Below are 21,591 nucleotides of genomic sequence, written 5' to 3' on the forward strand. Positions count from 1 at the left end.
TAGAAAACAGTCTCTTCAACAAATTGTGCTGAAACACTTGGATAATCAGGTGTAAGAAATTATAGAACCATATACCACATGTTACACAAAAGTCAATTCAAAGTAGATTAAAGCCTTTGAGATTAGACCTGAATACATTAAGTTCATTAAGTAAATCATAGGTAGAACACTTGAAGACATAGATGTCATTTCCTTCAATTAATTTAATTACTTTATTTAAACACAGTGGTTCCAAGGCTGTTGATAATATAGTTGAGTTTTATCATAGTTACAAATTTGTTCATGATGAATTTCAGTCATACAATATACAGAATACTTCACCATTGCAAATTTCCCACCACCAATGTCCTTCCAACTGCCAGCTTCTGGGAGAAGAGATTTTTCTTTTCCATATTTCTTTTTCTTTCTTTTATTTCCATTTTAGACACTGTTGTTTGCGCTGTTGTTCATTAAGAGATACCCATGCATATCATATCGCTTTTTAGTACCAGATTATTTCCAGAGTGATCATTTCCAGTAAATTATTATTACAGTGCTCCCTTCTGTGACCTACCTTCATGTACTACATGACTATTGTGGCAAGCTTCCTACCATGAACTGTTTCACCTGGCTCTCATCTCTGTGTCTCTGGATATTATTACTAGACTATCTTTTTTAATATCCCAAAATGAATGAGATTGTTCTATATCTATTTCTATGATTCATTTCATTAAGTATCATAATCTCCATATCCATCCAATTATGAACGAATTTCATTAATTCATTTGTTTTCATACCTATTAACAAAAGAAATACTATGTTTTCTTTTGCAACAAAACTTAATTACCTTTTTTTAAAAGCCATGGATTGCAAGTACTACATTATTAAAATTTATGGAAGTCTAATCATCTAGATAAAATGAACCTTATGACATATCTGTAATAAAGTCATCTCCTTTTGAGTAGAAAGGTTCTAAAAGAAATTTTATTCATATTCTTAGAATTATCCCAATTGCATATTAAATCTTTATAAAAGTCAAAATAGTTGCTTTGTACAAAGACATTGTGAAGGTCTATAGTCATATCACAAAGTCATATCATTAAAGTTATTTCTTTAAATAGCTTATATTTTACTGATATTAAAGATAAGGCAGTTGAGACTGGAGAGGTAGCACAGAGGTAGGGCGTTTTCCTTGCAGGAGGCCAATTTAGGATGGATGGTGGTTCGAATCCCAGCATCCCATTTGGTCCCCTGTGCCTGCCAGGAACAATTTTTTGAGTACAGAGTCAGGAGTAATCCCTAAGTACTGCCGGGTGTGATCCCCCAAAAAACAAAAACTAAATAAAGATAAGGTAGTTTTACTTTTTTAACCTAGGAAGTCTTGGCTGCTCCATCTCCCACATTCTTTAATAAAGTCCCTTTAATTGAAAATGATTCATTGGATAGTTCATCTCTGTCTCCTAGTATGACTTTCTTTACATGGTACGGGGAACCAGTTCGTAAATTTATCTTTTTTGCTATATCTCCCTGTTAACATTGCTTATTTTTTTTAATATTTGTTTCTGCCAGAAACAATGTTCCCAAAGTTTCAATAAATAACAAACTAGATTTTAATATTTATCCTTTTGCCGGAGAGATAGCATGGAGGTAAGGCATTTGCCTTTCATGCATAAGGACGGTGGTTCGAATCCTGGCATCCCATATGGTCCCCTGTGCCTGCCAGGGGCGATTTCTAAGCCTAGAGCCAGGAGTAATCCCTGAGTGCTGCTGGGTGTGACCCAAAAACCAAATATAAAAATAAATCACAGAGTCTTTCTGTTTCACTAACCTCCTGGCATTCCTTTTAGATTCTGTCTATGAAATTCCAAATAGGTGCTACATATTCTGTTTTTTTTGGTATCATAACCTAATTTTCACTAAAATTTCTATTATTTTTTGTTTGTTTGGTTTTGGGCAGGCCACACTTGGTTACACTCAGGAATTACTCCTGGCTATGTGCTCAGAAATCTCTCCTGGCTTGGGAGACGATATGGGACGATGGGCATAGAAACCAGGTCCATCCTGGGTCCACTGTGTCCAAAGCTATCGCCCTAGCACTGCACTATATCTCAGGCCCCCCCAAATTCCTTTCTTTATATCTATCATTGAGAAAACGTTAGAACTTGAATCACTAGCAAGAATGTACCTTGCTCTAGGCACATCTGCGCATAAGCAGATTCATCTTCATCAAATGTAGTTCCAGTGAATACAACAGCAGAATCTACTTCCAATATACAAGATGCACAACTATTGAACTGGTTTTTGCTGTAGTCTGAGAATTGCACAAGCTTCTCTAGTTCTCCACACTGAACTCTCCAGGGGAGCTGTTTGGATATATTTAGGGTTTAATGTTTGGATTTTAAGAGCAGATATTTCAAAAGAGGGATTTAGAGTTTCCATTTTCTTTTTTTTTTTTTTTTTTGTTGGTTTTTGGGCCACACCCGGTAACGCTCAGGGGTTACTCCTGGCTATGTCCTCAGAAGTTGCTCCTGGCTTGGGGGACCATATGGGACACCGGGGGATCGAACCGCGGTCCGTCCAAGGCTAGCACAGGCAAGGCAGGCACCTTACCTTTAGCGCCACCGCCCGGCGCTTTTTATTTATGAAAGTTTTTTTTTTTGTTTTTTTTTTTTTTTTGGTTTTTGGGCCACACCCGGTAACGCTCAGGGGTTACTCCTGGCTATGTGCTCAGAAATTGCTTCTGGCTTGGGGGACCATATGGGACACCGGGGGATCGAACCACGGTCCATCCAAGGCTAGCACAGGCAAGGCAGGCACCTTACCTTTAGCGCCACTGCCCGGCCCGAGTTTCCATTTTCTTAAAAATTCACCCGGGAAAAATATTGTCATTTCTGCCATGTTCTGTAATTGCTAATGTTTGTTAGAAGGAAGGAATATAGGCATGTTTTTTTTTTTTTTTTTGGTTTTTGGGCCACACCCTGTGACGCTCAGGGGTTACTCCTGGCTATGCGCTCAGAAGTTGCTCCTGGCTTCTTGGGGGACCATATGGGACGCCGGGGGATCGAACCGTGGTCCGTCCTAGGCTAGCGCAGGCAAGGCAGGCACCTTACCTCCAGCGCCACCGCCCGGCCCCAGGCATGTTTTTTAATGAAAGATTATTAAAGACCTTGAGGATCTGTTTAACGTACACAGTTGTCTAGTTGTGTTATATTCAAGGTAACTGGAAATAGATTTCTTGCCTGGATATTCAATTTCTGTTAAAATGTGTTTGGGGGACCTAGGATGGACCACAGTTCCATTCCCCTGGCATCCCATATGATCTCTCAGCCAGGAGCAATTTCTGAGCACGTAGCCAGGAGTAACCTCTGAGCATCAAACGGGTGTGGTCCCCCCAAAAAATGTGTTTTGGATTTTTATACATTTAACCTGAGTTCAGCAGACTCAAGGTGATAATTATTGAGCATGAATAAATTTTAGATTTCTGCTGCACAGATGTACTTTAGAGTTATCAATAGTTATGCATTTAACTTCATGATGAGGCTAGGTCTCATGATAGATGATCTTCATGGGGTTGGTGTAGTGAGAAACCTTCAAAACAAAAAGAAATACTTGGGGGTGACTGACAGTTTAAATGGTGATACAAAAATGTAGGCATGTGTCAATTATTATTAAATATGTATAATATAGGTGATTTTCATATTTCACTTCTATAGTACTTTTTGTAAAACTATATGCCTGGCACTTTATAACATATATAGACATTTCATGCTGAGAAATATTTTTATTTATGTTGTATTAGTAGTATATATTATTTTTTCTTATATGTCCTTGCTTTTATGATATACACAATGATTCAACTTATCATTTAATCTTTTTCTCTACAAGAGTATTTGAAATCTGTTATGTTGTTTAGTCCACCGTCTTTGATCTAAACAGTATTACTTCTTTTAAAGATGTGATGTCTTGGGCCCGGAGAGATAGCACAGCGGCGTTTGCCTTGCAAGCAGCCGATCCAGGACCAAAGGTGGTTGGTTCGAATCCCGGTGTCCCATATGGTCCCCCGTGCCTGCCAGGAGCTATTTCTGAGCAGACAGCCAGGAGTAACCCCTGAGCAATGCTGGTGTGGCCCAAAAAAACAAACAAAAAAACAAAACAAAACAAAAAAAAGATGTGATGTCTTAAATGAAATAGAAAGTTAATGGTAGATATGACCTATTACATATTTCCTTTTAAGTGACACTTATGAACTATATAAGTGTATCCTTCATCATAATACTTGGAAAACTTTCAGGTACAAAGAAGTTGAATTATTTTGTTATCTTGACAGAATCAAAACTTGCAAACATATAACTAATACTGACATTAAGGAGCCACTCTTCAAAAACCTTGTATTGACTTTTATCTGCCTTAATTAAAAGTTAATAGTGAATTCTTCCTATGAATAGTGGGATTTTAGAAGGCAAAACTATACATGTAAGTTCAGATTACAATATTGTGGTTTCAGTTTTCCTAATTTAAAGTTTCTTCAAAAGGAGTTTCTAATGATTATATTTCCAATATGATATTCACTGTATCCAGCATAGAAGATCCTTAAAATTACAAAATACTTGTGAGCAGTAGTTGTATATATAGTCTGATATATTAATTCTCAGTATATTTCTTCTTATATTATTTATTCAAATTGCAATTTTCCCCTAAAAATTTCCTCTGTGGTTGTAAACAATTAATTATGGCAATTTGAATAGATTTTTTTCAGTTATCTCAGAAAGACTAATGTGGCAGAATATTCTCTGCAGTGAGTTAACTCTGATTGATAACAGTTTCTCATTTAAATTAAATTCAATTTTAAATCATTAAAATTTAGCACATTAGAGAATTCAGCTTTATTGATTGAAATAAGTTCACCAAATTTGTTGTTAAATTTTAAGTGATCTTGGGGCTGGACTGATAGGACAGTAGTAGGGTATTTGCCTTGCATGTGGCTGACCCAGGATAGCCTGGGTTTGATCCCTGGCATCCAATATGGCCTGCCAGGAGCAAGTTCTGAGTGCAGAGCCAGCAATAACCCCTGTGGTCTGCCAGGTATGACCCTCAAAAAAACAAAACATAACAAAAAATTAGAGTGATGTAACTATGTCAGTAAAACGCAGTGCAGAAAGACAATATCTTTGACAGCAGTTTTAAAAATTAATCTTTGAAGTAGGTCAAAATGATAAATTGAACTTTGTCAAAGGCAAATATATATATATCCATATTATCTATAAATATATAAATATAAATGTATAAGACAAAACAATTCCCACCATATTGAAAAGAAAGCCATTAAAATGTTAGAGTTTAAGATGTATACGGAGGCTTTCTAGGCCACTAAATAAAAATACTAATGCTTCCATTTAGCACTAGTCTAACTTTTTAATTAATGAAAGGGCTATAAGCCTTGTTAATCAATAACTAATTTGCATTTTTATTCCCTAAGTGACAAATTCCAATTTTATCTTCTATTTAACCTGAGTAGTTGATGCCAGAGAGATAGTAGAGAGGTTTGTGTGTCCGCTTTGCATGTAGTTGAACTAAGTTTAATCCATGCTGCCATGTGGCCCCTGAAGTATTGCTGAGCCTAATCCTAATGGCCTTGTAGCATTACAGGATGTGGAAGCCCTGAGTACTGCTGGAGTAGCCTTGATGGTTCCCCAATATTTCAGGAATCTGCAGCTTGAATCCTAAAAACAAAAGCAGAAGCCTAGCCTAGCTGATACTTTACATCACCCCCAAAAGCCCCTTGGCACCTCTTGGAAGTTACCCTAAAAGACCCCCCCAAAATAAAAGCTGAGCAATACTTTGAGATAACAATAATAAAGGAGGTAGAAATATGTAGGATCTTTATATAATAAATAATTTTCAAGCTCTGAGCTTTATAGGTGGTTTTATTTTGCAATCTTTTTAGATTAAACTGCCACAGCCTGTCTCCTAATTCGTAGAAAACAGCTATGCAGTAAATGTCTTTATCCTTTTCAGCATTAATAACTAAATGTCAATGAAAGCAGACATAGCAACATAGATGCATCTGTGACTTTTTGACAGAATTTCAGCAGAGTTGAGATTTAAAAACTATTTTTTTTACTTGCTAATAAAACTGATTCCAACTCTGGCATCTCTCTCTCACCTATGACGAATCACCTTTGTTTCACTCCAGATGCTTTGATTCTTGATGACTGTGGCAGTTATGAGCTCATTTGTGAAATTTATAAGCTTGAATAAATTTATTCCTTGAAATCTTTTCCTCTCGTCCAAGAGTCATCACTCAGCATAAAAACCAGCTGGGTTATTAATGAGAAGTAATATTTAGATAGATAGATAGATAGATAGATAGATAGATAGATAGATAGATAGATAGATAGATAGATAGATAGATAGATAGATAGATAGATAGATAGATAGATAAGAAAGATCTTGGAATAAAGAATATAAAGGGGGTGCAATATGTTTTTAAATGCTACTTTATATTTTAAATTAGTACCAGGAATTAGCAATTAAGAGGGCCTTCAATTTTCTTATCTCTGAAATGAGTAGAATGATATAGGACTTTAATATTTAGAAATGAAGACAACCAAAATGAGAACAGACAAAGGTATTTCAGAATTTGCTATCACAAAGAAAGTAGAGCCAAAATCACTCTTATTTGGTTAAAGTCCAAAGACAGACAAGGAATTGTGACAACTTTATAGTAAAAAGTATATAAAACTCTACAAACAATAGTACAGGGAATTGACTAGTACAGTCTATGGCCCTCCATGAACAGCCAGGAATGATTCCTGAGAGCAGAGCCAGTATTAAACCCTCAACATCACTGAGTGTAGCCCACATTCCAAATAAACAAGCAAGCAAATGAAGAAACAAACCACAAATGTATACTGAAAATCTTCAGGTAGGATGTCATTGCAGCTTAGCTTCATTAGAAATTGTGGGATTAGTCTATGGAATATCACTGGCTTTCTCTAACACTGAGTTGGATGTTGGGACAAAATATAAGGAAGATGTATGACAATGGCCAGACCTAATATTTCTGGGCAGTCTGATGTAGACGTTGCGTCTAGGTTTCTTGTACCTGCTGCTTCAGCCATCAAAGGTCAGTTGTCATTATTATATGTAAGCTGGATATTCATCAAAGAACCTGAAAGGAGCTGCTGAAAAGATGCCAGTGTTTGATGAGAGGAATGATTATATTTTAATAAATCAGGAACTTCTCATAGGAAGAAATAAGAAAAATGCTTAAGACTAGACATAATCATCGCAGACAATAAAAGGTTGTAAATAGTAAGGTACTTAATCATTTATTATAGTTTATTTTTCTAATTCTTTTCATAGTATACTATTTTGGGGGGAGAGTGGGTCATTCTCAGCAACATTTAGAGACTATTTCTGACTGTGCTCTGAAGTGTCCCCTAACAGTGCTTAGGAATCTATACTGGTATTAGGGTCAACTGAAGAAAACACAGGTGCCTTATATCCTATGTTAACTCTCCAAAGTCTATTATCTCTAAAGTTTATTTTTTAAAACATACAGACTTGGGGCCTAAGCAATGGCAAGGAGCTGTAAGGCACTAGCCTAGGAGGGACCGCAGTTCAATCCCCCAGCAATCCATAAGGTCCCCCAAGCCAGGAGTGATTTCTAAGTGCATAGCAAGGAGTAACCCCTGAGTGTCACCGGGTGTGCCCCCCCAAAAAACAATAAATAAATAAATAAAACGGACTCACCTCTGTTTTTATTTTCCTTTCTAATGTCTTTGTAGCCATTGTAAGGCCATGTGTCCTGATGTTTCCAAATTCTTAGCCCCAGTAAATCATGTTAAATTTTTAATTATTTTTTTACTTATCACTAAAAGCATCTTGTTGTGCATATTATATAAGACACATATATAGCCAGCCACTATTCCTTGCTCTTCCCTCCTCCCCATGCACACATTATGTGAGTTACTTTGCAATTACTGTAGCTTCATTGTTTTCCCTGCAGGATGATTTTCATGGGTTCTTCTTGACTTCAACTCTAAGGCCCTTAACTTAATCTCTATTCCTTCCTTATTTCCAAGGTCTATATGATTAAACAATTATCCATACAAGCTGCTCTCATTCTACCTGTAAGTTTGTATTCTTTCTAAAGCTATTTGCCACGTTTTTTTTCTCTAAAGCTATTTTCACTCCCTCTCTTCTTCTACTCTTATTTCATCTAGATTTTTTTTTCATCTACATGTATTACTTTCCGTATGGTCCCACAAGCCAGGAACTATTTCTGAGCACATAGCCAAGAGTAACCCCTGAGCATCACTGGTTGTGGCTCAAAACTAAAAAAAAAACCCACCATGTATTACATATTATACATATCTATGTTATCTATTATTTGTAATATTTAAAATATACTATAGATAGCAGAATTTCCATTATTTTTGTCTAGTACACACATATCTTCCTATGTTCTACTTCATACTCCTTTAGTAAGTCTAATATAAAGAAACACAGTTTATATTTTTTGCATTTTTAAATCAAATTTTGGAATAACTGCTATCAATCAAGAGTAATCTAAATATGTGTTTGTTAAATCACTCACAATAGTGCTTATAAACAATTTAAAAAGTGCCACAATGAATCTATCTTAAGTCTCTCTTATTTCTTGCCAAATTATTACATTCTTACAATAAATGATAGGCTTCTTGTATTAATGCATGAAATTCTTTAGAAATATCTTACAATCTTCTTAGATGTATTCAATAGTGCCTTAACATAAAATTGGCACCGACTATTTAAACGTCTTCTTTTACCTCAGAACTTTGTATTGTTTTATTTTTGATGAACTAACTTCATATTTTCCTATTATGATGAAATTATATGGTACGTCTACAGTTATAAGTTATAAACTATGTCTATATATATAGCTTCCCGTAGCAAGATATTATTTTAAAAAATGGACATTGGAGAGAGGCAGTGCCAAGAACCCAAAAAGGAGTAGTTTTAGAGCATTTCTGTCACACAACAAAACCAGCATTTAAAAAATGAATTACAGAGGCTAGAGCAATAGCACAGTGATAGGGTGTTTGCCTTGCACATGTCCAACACAGGATGGTCCTGGTTTGATTCCCAGCATCCCACATGGTCCCCCAATGCTTGCAGAAGTAATTTCTGCATGCAGAACCAGAGGTAATTCCAGAGCGCCACTAGATGTGAGCAAAAAACAAAAAAAGAATTTAAAAATGAATTACGTATGCAATGAAAAGAAATCCTGTTTACAAGTCAGTATTAAATGTGGGAGGAGAGTCCCTACTCTAATAGGTTCTAAAAGGGTCTAATAGAGTAATAGGATAATTTTTAATGAACTCAAAACTCACTTACTTTGATTTTTAATGTTTTCTTTAAAACATTGTGCTTTACAAAGTTATTTATAGATGAGTTTTAGCCATACAATGTTTCAGCACCAATTCCATCACCAAAGTCAACCTCCTTCCACTAATGTTCCCAGAGCCCATCCCATACCCTCTACCCTGCACCCCAGCCTGCCATCATAACAGGCACCCATTTAGTTTGGTTATCAACATTTGGATCCTATGATTATTTCAATATGTTAACTGTGTGGTTTGAATATTTAGTTCAGTCTTTCTTAATACCAACAATGTATTTGAATTCCTTTTGTTATTTAAAATCTGTCTTTCTCCTCCACTCTATTTCTTACCTTCTCTTTATTAAACTTCAAGGCCAAGAGTATCCTAGACAATCACCATTTAAATAAATACAATTTTTCTAAGCACCAAATATAATAAAAACCCCTATATTTATCATTTCTCTTCTGGTGAACTTCATTTAATATGATACCTTATAGTACCATTCATATTGCAGTGAGTTCCATGATTGCATTATTATTATTATTAGGTGTGTTCCATATTATTTATGTACCATCTCTTCGTGATCCACTCATTTGTTTTTGAATACTTAGCCTTTATTCCAACTCTTAACTATTGTAATGAGTACTGAGATGAATAGTGATAGTATATTTATCTTTTGATTGAATGTTTTTATGTCCTGGGTATATATAGCCAAAAGAGAGGTCCTGGGGAAGCCTCAATGCTGTGTTTACTAAGAAATTCTATACTGTATTTCCAATACTATTGAAAAAGACAACAATCTCACCAGAGTGGATTAAAGATTTTTTACCACCACTTTCTGCAACACAGATTTTTCCATTAATTTTTTGGTAAGTGCCATTCTCATTGGTATAAAATGATATCTCCTTGTCATCTTGATTTGTATTTCTTTAAATATAAAAAATTATGAGCATTTTTTCATATACTTATTGGCCATCTGTTGGTCTTCCTCAGGGAAGTGTCTGTTCACCTACTCTCCCCATTTTCATATAGTTACTAGATTTGGGAGTTAATTTTTGTGAATACTTCACTTGAGTTTCTAAGGCATTTTTTGTTTGAAGAGTGTAGAACTAGATTTTCCCCTTCTGAAAGAGAAATACCAATTCACCTATCACATGTTTTAAATGTGCCAACTCATAGACCATATTTCTTATTGTATTATTTCTTATTGACAACTATATAATAGAACATATATTTGCCAGCTGATAGAATAATAACAAATATTTATTATTTTCAAGTTTCTAAGTAAAATAATATATTACTTAGTGGGTTAATTTGTCAAGCTACTTCTAAGGTATTACATCCTAGATCTCAACTTTTTTTATCTGATGTATTGAGTGCAAATATTTTCTCCCACTCAGCTGTTTTAGTCTTAGTCCTTTCTTTTGTGATATGAAAACATTTTAGTTTTCTTCTATTTTGATCTTGTAGCCTTTGCCATTGGCATAATATTGTTGAAGACTCCTTTGAACTTTAGGTTTTGGAATATTCTGCCTATGTTTTCCTCAATGTATTTTATAGATTCATATCTTTGATCCACTTTGAGTTAACTTTTATGTAAGATATAAGGTGCAGATTATGCTTTAATTTCTTGCACTTGGTTATCCAGATGTACCAGTATCATTTGTTGAACAAGCTGTATTTTTTCCAATTCATGTTTTGCACTGTTTGAAAAAAATGAAGCTACAGAAATTTGGCCTTACACCTGTATGGATAGGTATATTATCTCTGTTGTGTAAAATTAGTCAGAGGGAGATGAGATAAATGCAGAATAAACTCACTTATCTGTGGGATTTAAGAAAAATAAAATACATTATATAAATAATACTCAGATAATAAAGATGAGAGCTGGAAGGACTTGGCTCATGATATGAAGCTATACCACAGAGTGGTAAGTGCACGTTAGAAAATAACTAGACGTAGACAACTACCATGACAATGATAGTAAGAGAAATGCACTGCCTCTCTTGAAGACAGACAAGGGATGGGAAAAGAGGTATAATAGAGGACATTAGGTGGCAGGAAAGTTGCACCTGGCTGTAAGGGAGTGTGCAATTTTATGGCTGAAATCAATGATGAACTTTGATCTCTTTCTCCTATGATACATGGATATGTTATGTTTCCTAATATGTATAGCCACTCTGGCCTTTTATTGGCTAGTTCAGTCATTGCCTCTCAAGGATGCTATTGTCTTTATAGAGCTGTTGTGCAGTTTACTCTTTATTCGTAAAGTGTTGCTTCTACAACTTGGTCGTTTGAGTTATATAAGTCAGCACTTTCAATAGTTCCAATCTTATAGCCAGTTTGGTTATTGAGAATTTCAACCTGTTCCTTTTTTTGCTTTTTTTTCCCTAGAGGTTTTCTGGGTAGGTTTAAAAGCATACTTTTATTCAGTGATTCTATTTATGTCATTCCACTCTCTTATTTTTGTACATGGACCATTTTATATGAGAGATCTGTTGTGATTCTTATGTTCCTTTCTTTTCTGTATAGAAGGATTTTCTTCACCCTCTATACTTTAGAAACCATGCATCTCTGGTTTTTGCCATTTTGATTATGATATGGTTCAGTGTTGTTCTATTTGAGTCTGTTTATTTTGGTACTCCTTTTGGATTCTTGAATTTTTGTAGGTGCACTCCTAGAGAGTGGGAAATTTCTCTGCAATTCATCTCTCTCTCCATTTATTCTTCCCTTTTTCATTATTTTTTGCAATCTTCTGGTATTTTTTTAGTTAAGATAATATTTCTCTATTCTTTTTAATTATGTACCTTATATTTTTTCCATCCTTTGGTCTCTCTCTTTTTTTTATTCCTGGTCAATGCTGACTTTTATTTGTCTTCAAGTGTATCTATATGATTCTCCCCCTATGAGATTTTGCTCCCGTGGCTTACTGTCATGTTCTTTAACTAATTTTTTCAATTTTATTTATTCATTTATTGAGTGATTGGTATCTGGGACACACCCAGTGGTGCTCAGGGGCCACTCCTGGCTTCTGCACTCAGAAATAGCCCTGGCAGGCTGGCAGATCATATGAGATGCCAGGGATTGAACCGAGTTCCTCCCAGGTTGCCCATATGCAAGGCAAATGCCCTACAGCTGTGCTATCTCTCTGTCCACCCTTAACTAATTTGCTTCATTTTCATGTATTCCCTCATCTTCTGAAAAAGTTATTCTTTGAGTTGTTTGACTTTATATGTATTTATTGCTTAATTTCTCTTCTTCCTTAATTTATGTTGCCAGTGCATTGATTGTTTAATTTAGCTCCTTTCCAGCTAGCTCAAGCAGTTTTGTTGTGCTTGCCAATTTGCCAAATTTCTCTCCCTATCTGCAACTGCAGTTGACCTTCTTTATTGCCTCATTGTTCTTTGAGTTTTGTGTTGGTTAATAGTGAAGTTTTTAGATTCCCTGTAATTTGAGAAGTGATCTATTGAATTGTTTCTACTAATGGCAACTAATAATACACCTGCTTTTCAGGGTATTTCTTTTTGTCCTGAAGAGTTATTAGAGCAAAATTATTTAATGCTTACTCCATTGCATTATCTGAGTTTTGATACTGTAAACTGTCTGAGAAATAAGAATTCTATGTTCTACCTGCCTGAAAATAGGGAATATATTTTGTAATGTATTCCTTCCTACACTAGTGGTTTTATGTTTAGCTGTTATATGGGTGCCAGATATTGGTAGCTTTATATGGATGTCAGATATGGCCAAAGTGTTTGAGAGATTACACACGTAAGGAACTTGGGGTCTCAAATTGATTAGCTAAAGAGTGCAATTTCAGTTCCAGGAACATAAATCCTCTGCTTTGATTTTAATAGGGAATGATCTCCTTTATATACATACTATAAAAGTAAAAGAAAAGGGATAAGTAATAGCTAATGAAAATATATTATAAGACTCTAAAAGTTAATTTCTAAGGAAATCTGGAAGAATTCTAGAGAGGGAAGCAGATAAGAGATATAGGGAAATTTATGAAGTTATGTTGACATTTTATTGGTGGATGTACTATCACAATGTATTTTTAGTACACAAATATTAATACTACTATGAACCATAATATCTCAATTAAAAGTTTTAATAAATAATCTTTTTAAAATTTTGTTTTTGAATGCATTGCCAAAGAGAAATCTCAGGGCCTCAAAATGCAATGAAAATATTCTGTACTTCATCCCTGACTCTCTGTTATGGGGATAATGGATCTCACTTAACTCTTCACAGAGTAATGATAACTAGATATCTATGCTCAGGGACCATATGCAGTGCCTTGGATTTGAATCAAGGATACTTTTCTTCAGAGAATATACAGTAAAATTTCTCATTTTCATACAAGTCTTTGCATGATAAATAACATGATGATAGTTATAGTCATTTAATTTTATTTTTTTAAATAAATGTACAGTTGAATTTTATATAGATAATGTGATTGATGATAGTATTTTAATATCATCCACTGTGGCCATCAAAAATAAAAATATCCCAACTCACCAGGTTCTCCAAGTTTCTAAATAAAGCATAAAAAATAATTTACTGAATTTCACTTATTGAGTAAAATCACTATAGTGACAAATATAGTCCTGTTCACACAAGATAAATTTCGATATTTATAGCCCATACTATTTATACTATGGCTTTTTCCTTCTTAAAGATTTATGATGTCTCTTGATATGCGTTAGATATTGAAAGAAAAATATCTCCAGTTTCAAGTAATTTACAAGAATTCAAAATATAAGGTTAATTTCATATTTTTTCTGCTTTGGTTTTTGGTTTTGAATAATACCTGGCAGATACTCAGGGCTTACTCTTGGCTCTGTGCTGAGAGACCACTCTAACAGTGCTCAGGATACCATTTGAGGAGGGAGGGTCAGCTGCAAATGAGGGCTAGCTGTTCTTCAGATATGTCATAGCAATAAGTTGGGTCAAATAATTTCTAACCCACTTTTTAATATTACCCAGGTAATAAAAATTAAAAAGTTGAGCCTGAACTTAGAAGCTGATCAAAAATTTAGCAAAAAGAACCAGAGAATTCATATGCTTTCCACTTTTACATGAATGAAAACTCACACTACCTTTAAGGATATTTTTTGGGGGGGTTGGTTTTTGGATTTTGGACCACACCCATTGGTGCTCAGAATTTACTCCTGGCAGGCTTCGGGGACTATTGGGGGATGCTGAGGATAGAATATGAGTCAGCCATGAGCAAGGAAAATGGCCTACCAACTGTAATATCAGTTGGCCCCTTCTTTAGGATTTTGTCTAATTTAAAAAAGCTAATGGAAAGAATTGCTTAAAGAATATTAGGTGAAATAACCAGAAATAAGTGTACACTTAAATAATTGCATGTATTGAGTAATTAGTTTATATGTGAAGTGATTGAGAATGTTATTGTACTCTGTAAACATTGGTGTGACGTTAGGGCATCTGGCGCATTAGTTTTTCTAGCATTGAGAGATAAAAATTAATTCAGAATAGTAATGAATGATTACAGTGCTATTTAAACACACATACATCCAAAAGAAAGACAAGCTCCAAAAATTTTAATTAGATACATATGTGTGCAATCTAAGAAGATTTCAAGCTGTTTAGATAGTATGTATATTATTTCAAATTTAACAATAAAGACATCATACCAGGACACTTTGAGTTTTACCACTTAATATTAGTATGACTCGTGAGGGAATATTTCAAAATGTTCTCAAAAATACACAAGAGTCTCACCCCCACAATTTCTACATATAGAATTTAAGTACTCTCCTTAGAAGAAGAAAAACTTAGGAATAATAAAAAAATACCTCTCATCCCATTTGCTAATATAATCTTAGAATGGATCCATTACCAATTTTTTCTGATATTTTTGTCCATCCCTATGTTTAACTAAAGTTCTAAGGGCCTATGACCATAATCTGGCCACGCCTGGATAGCGACAATGAAAATGGACTCTAGCTGGTAGTCAAGTGCTACCTGCCACTCAGAGCACCAGTGGGAACTGACCCTTAAGTGCTCCAAGCAGCTGTCAACCTAGTTCATTGCCATCATTCCTGGTAGTAGTCGCCCTTGATAATAGCAGCAAAACAAGAGAATCAGAAATAAGTAATTCCGGTCAGCCATGTCAGATCATCAGCCAGCTCCATAAATTCAAACATTTCTCAGAGCCAAAAAGCTAAAATTCACCAGCCTTGCAGCTAAAATCTCTATAGTGCCCTCAGGAGAGAAGTAAGAGAGGAGTCCCAGCCCTGCCAAAACCCAAAGGTACACACCCCACATAGTCACCATGGCAATGGACCAACTTCACCACTTCACTAATCTTTGAAGAGACACAAATGACACAAATTCCAGACCTGCCCAACAGAGTGAACCAACTTCCACTAGTAGTAAGAAAGTAGTAGTAAAGATGAAAATGGTCAGGGCTTGGGGCCAGAGAGAGTAGAGCAAATAAAGTGATGGCCTTGCATGCTGCCTACTCGAGTATGATCTCTGGAATTCCATATTGTGCCTTGACCAACTGCAAGAGTAATCATGAGTTTTCAAGCCAGGTAATTTCTGAGCATTGCAAGAAAGCAGGAAGAAGGAAGGAAGGAAGGAAGGAGGAAGGAAGGAAGGAAGGAAGGAAGGAAGGAAGGAAGGAAGGAAGGAAGGAAGGAAGGAAGGAAGAAGGAAGGAAGGAAGGAAGGAAGGAGAAGGAAGGAGGAAGGAGGAAGGAAGGAGGAAGGAAGGAAGGAAAGAAGGGAGGAAGGAAGGAAGGGAAGGAAGGAGGGAGGGAGGGAGGGAGGGAGGGAGGGGGAGGAAGGAAGGAAGGAAGGTCGGAAGGAAGAAAGAAAGGAAGTAAAGAAGGATGGAAAAATGGAAGGAAGGAAGGAAGGAAGGAAGAAGGAAGGAAGGAAAGAGGAAGGAAGGAGGGAAGGAGGGAGGGAGGGAGGAAGGAAGGAAGGAAGGAAGGAAGGAAGGAAGGAAGGAAGGAAGGAAGGAAGGAAGGAAGGGAAGGAAGGAGGAAGGAGGAAGGAAGGGAGGGAGGGAGGGAGGGAGGAAGGAAGGAAGGAAGGAAGGAAGGAAGGAAGGAAGGAAGGAAGGAAGGAAGGAAGGAAGGAAGGAAGGAAGGAAGGAAGGAAGGAAGGAAGGAAGGAAGGAAGGAAGGAAGGAAGGAAGGAGGGAGGAAGAATGAGCTAAGCTAACTTTCTGCAGACACTGAATCTCTGCAGACTCATTGAACCTACAAAAACTCAGGTTGATGAGGGAACTGCTTGAAAAGACAGATGCATAATTGTGCCTCTGCTCTTGGCAGAGAAACAAAAATGAAATTCAGATGAACATAACCTTCACAGCAAAAAGGCTAGAAGGCATCATCCAGATGGACAGGTGACAAAGATGCCCTCGCCAAGAAAAACAAATTGTAGTGGAGCAATAAACAGCAATTGGGAGGAAATTTCTAAGACTTAGACTCTTGTCAAGGAGTAGGGAAGGCTGTATGAACTGATCGCTAAGATCTCAGTTCTACAATGCTATGAGAAAACTAGAAGGAGAAGCAAGTCATTATAAGATATAAACAGAGATTAGAATCACCTACAGGTAAGAACTTGGGACAAGTGGCAGTTCGTGGACTGCAATGCTGTGGATGTATGTTAGAATTCAAATATCCTTATATGAAACTTTACAGGGTGAAGCATTAGAGTCAAGGCATATCTGCATACTTAGAGAAACAGTACACATGTGCAACCTCAGACAGCCAGTAGATAATTACAACCTCAGAGAGCCAATATATGTGTTCACCTGTCCAACCCAGCAACAACCTTGACCACAAAGGAATTATAAATGGCAAAGTCATTTTTATGCTTTAGTGTGTGTTGCAGCAAGCAAGAAAAAGTAAATTACTTTGTGCCTTCTAGGGGGCAGGCTTGGAACGGAGGTTGAGATAAACATGAGACATTGGTGGTGGAATTGGTACAACTTTGTAAATCTTGATCATAGTTTTTGATAGCATTTAATTATAGTCCTAATGTTTATGTTTTTTAATTTTAACTGTTGTGTGTCCTTGTGAACAGAGCAAAAAACAGGACATTCCCCGAGAAGATCAGGGACCAACTATCAAGAATTTGGATTTTTGGCCCCAACTTATTACACTAATGGTCACTATCATCGATGAGGACAAAACTGCCTATACACCTGTCTTGAATCAGTAAGTACACTATTTTGTAAATTAATTTATTTCATTCTAATAAAGATAAACTGTATTAAAATGCTTAAGATATGCAATGTAGTCTCAAAATAATCACAGTGTTCCAAAATTATCCTACACAATGCATATATCATCTGTTTTGATCAGTGCACATAAAATCACATGATTTTTAATTCAAGATAAAATATTGGATGTGTACAATTAATGCCCCCAAATTTAATTTTTTGTGGTATAAATATATTTCATCTTTCCTCTGTCTTCCTTTATAAGTATCAGATATTTATAAGTATCTCGGGGGAAAAAAAACTACATTCTACCTCAAAGCAGAAAACAATGTTAAAAAACTAGCATCTTAATAAGTATTTGTCAAAAATAATGTCCAGTAAGTGTGAATTTGACAAATATAATATTTAAAAGAATTTTTGCAGGTAACAATCTAACCCTCCCTTCTTTTTCATAAAATTTATAGAATTAAAGAAAGTAGATAAAATAGAGTACAAAAATTATACGTTTTAGTAAAATAATTTGAAGAGATCTAAACATCTTATCAAAATATGTACCAAAAGACTTGGCAAATTGTCTGATTTCTCTAGAACTCAGTTTTTCCATATTGTCAATCATAGATAATATTTAGTTTAATTTTAAGGTTTCATATTTATTATTTATTTAGGTCCATGTGTAGAATATAAAAGCAAAATAATGGTTTACTCTCTGAGCAGACATTTGCAGTTTGGTTAATTGAGAGATTTCCCCTATGCTGTGTCACTCTGAAATTCTAAAGTCAGCAGGGATTATAGGAGTAGACAAACTTGAAAGTATAATATAAAATAAATTCCAACTTAAATGGAGTACATAAATGCCTATTGTATTTTATTCTCTATTCTGGTTAAGATATGTTAATAAAATTTATGTTGTATCCAGATGATATCCAATTGCGGTACAAATCAAGTTAAGTACTATATCACAGATTTCATTTCATCAAACTAATGACTTGGATATGTAACCTATAACAATATATGATTTTGAAGTGTATCTTACACTAGTTAAAAATCAAACTTACTCTACCAAATCTCCTTTCAAAGTATTAATGTCCCCATACCACAGTTCACTGGACCATTTCCCTATGTTATGTCTTTCTCTACTCTGATAAATATAGTGTAGAAGAATGCAATAACTCATTTATATATGGTATTGTCTGTTCCTTTACTTTGATTCTCTATATCCTACACATGAGTAAAATTATCTCATATTTATTTCTTTTCTCTGACAAATTTTCTTAGCAAGAGCCTTTCTAGTTACTTCCATGCTATAACTAAAAGAAATAGGTCATATCTTCTGGTCTAGTTTTACTTTGTTCATCTTTATTTTGGAGCCACACCAGCCTGTGCTATGAGGATTTTGAAGAAAGTGGCTACCCTGATTTAGAAGTGGCCTTGAAAGTGGCCAAATATAGTTCTTGATTCTTCATTTGATCTCATGCACACTTCTGGGTATCTTATAAAAGCCCCCTACAAAATTAATAAATAAAATACTTGTCAGTTGTAGTTTATTTAAATTATTTTACCTTTAAGTGGGATATAGATAACATAAAAGTAAAAACATGCCTTTTTAATTTTAAGATCATATATGTTTGCATGTATTTTACTATTATCTGTAATTTATTTTAGTTTCCTCCAAAATTTATATTCTGTGAAGACTAAATTTATTTCTCTCTACATTAAAAAACATATATCAGAAATGATTCAGTATGTTGAATTTAACATGAACTAATGTTTGAAATTTATTTGGTCTGAAAAGACAAAATATTATATTTTTATTATTTTCAATGAGCCAGAAATAGATGAATCAGAACATTATTTTCAAATTGTATGTTTTAAAGAGAGAATATTTCAACTTGAAGAGATTGAGTTTAAACTACTTTGATCATGGACTTATATCATGTTCTTTCTCTCATAAGACTAATCCTTCATAAGATATTATAGCTTTTAATCTATTTGCTTGTATTGTAGTTTTTCTAGATCATATATAAAGCTTTAAATTGTTATAACAATGTTCATTGTACTAAATTTTTTTAAAAAGTTTATAGTTCAAATCCATATATTTAATTATGTGTTAATTATATTTAATTGTATTTAATTATAGTGTTAAACTTTTATATTGTTCTTTTCTTTGTTGAATTATTTTAACTCAGACATTTTATCCCCTTTCAGAATTCAGTGTAGTTTTCAGTTAATGACATTAATAGGGATGTTTTGTTATTTTTCACCCCATTGTTTCAAAATTCAAAGCTTTTTCTTTTGGTATTTAGTTTTTTAAATCAGGATTTAAGTATTTAAATATTTATGTATGTACTGGGTCTAAAAACATCCTCGGGGGCCCCAGCCTTTGTACTTTGGGTTCTCTGCTGAAGGGCAAATTCTAGTTTTCCTCTAGTCCTTTTCACAGTGTAAGCAGATATGTACTTAAAGGGATAGTGTTGTTCTTTCTGCTGCTTTTTCAAAATCAGGGAGGGAGTTAACATTGCCTTGCATGTGCCCTGCTGGTTCCGTCCCTCTAATCCCAAGCTTGTCATTTTTATTTTATTATTTTATTTCATTATTTCATTTAGGGTGTATTAAAGTACTTTTAGGAATACTTTCTTTTTATTTGAAGAAATATACTGGACCATCAATATATTTAAGGCACCATATAAAGTTGTGTTAAAAAAAGATTTAAATTAGTGTTAGTATATGCAAATTTAAACAACATGGGTATTTAACTTTCTAGTCACAATGCTAAAATGATAACTAGTTATTGTAGGCTTAAACATCTCCACTCCACTCACAGTTTCTTTTTAATGTGACTTAGTAAGAAATAAGTAGTATAAGATAAATTCGATTTGTTCTGTAAAACTGAACTAAAAATCAACATAAAAATATTCTTTGAAAGGTTATAAAATGACAATTGTGTAATCAGTGACCCCAAACTAAGAATAAATTAAAACGAGATATAAATAGAGAACTATTGATAAACAGGGTTAAAGGATAAAAGATGATTATCAGAGCAAGAGAAATGGATTCTAACAAGAATCTTAACAGGAAAATCAGAAATAATGAGAGTAGCAGTCGCTGAATTGATGAACTTGTCTTGAGGCATGAGAACTGTGTATGCTCTTTACTCCCTAGCTCTGCCTTTCGATTGTGAAGGTAATTTTTGTACTTGGTTCCCTGAGAATGACTCCACTTGTTTAAAATATAAAGTGATAATTGGAGCCGGTAGTGATAGCGCCAGGCAGTAGGACTGGATCCAGGACTCGGACCACGGTTCAATTACCAGCGTCCCATATGGTCCCCAAAGTCAGGAGCAATTTCTGAGTGCATAGCCAGGAGTAATCCCTGAGCATCACCGGGAGTAGCCAAAAAAAAAAAAAAACAATAGATAGATAGATAGATAGATAGATAGATAGATAGATAGATAGATAGATAGATAGACGGACAATAGATAGATAGATAGATAGATAGATAGATAGATAGGTAGATGATAGATAGATAGATAGATAGATAGATAGATAGATAGATAGATAGATAGATAGATAGATAGACAGACAGACAGACAGACAGACAGACGGACGGACGGACGACCAGAGGGAGTGAGGGAAGGAGGGGGAAGGAAGGAAGGAAGGAAGGAAGGAAGGAAGGAAGGAAGGAAGGAAGGAAGGAAGGAAGGAAGGAAGGAAGGAAGGAAGGAAGGAAGGAAGGAAGGAAGAGAAGAGAGAGAGAGAAGAAAGAAAGAAGAAAGAAAGAAAGAAAGAGAAGAAAGAAAAGAAAGAAGAAAGAAAGAAAGAAGAAAGAAAGAAAGAAGAAAGAAAGAAAGAAAAGAAAGAAAGAAAAGAAAGAAAGAAAGAAAGAAAGAAAGAAGAAAGAAAGAAAGAAAAGAAAGAAAGAAAGAAAAGAAAGAAGAAGAAAGAAAGAAGAAAGAAAGAAAGAAAGAAAGAAAGAAAGAAAGAAAGAAAGAAAGAAAGAAAGAAGAAAAAGAAAGAAAGAAAGAAAGAAAGAAAGA

At 34.9% G+C, this 21,591-nt stretch overlaps 1 protein-coding gene across 1 annotated transcript in view; it reads left to right on the forward strand.

Annotated features, from left to right (window-relative positions):
* UNC13C (unc-13 homolog C) overlaps positions 1 to 21,591 on the forward strand; it is a 278,305-nt gene that overhangs the window by 131,768 nt on the left and 124,946 nt on the right. The window contains exon 13 of the mRNA XM_049768904.1: positions 17,420 to 17,553. Coding sequence (XP_049624861.1) covers positions 17,420 to 17,553 — 134 coding nt within the window. The remainder of the gene's footprint in view (positions 1 to 17,419; positions 17,554 to 21,591) is intronic.

This window comes from Suncus etruscus, chromosome 2 (assembly GCF_024139225.1).
Source record: "Suncus etruscus isolate mSunEtr1 chromosome 2, mSunEtr1.pri.cur, whole genome shotgun sequence".
NCBI lineage: Eukaryota > Metazoa > Chordata > Mammalia > Eulipotyphla > Soricidae > Suncus > Suncus etruscus.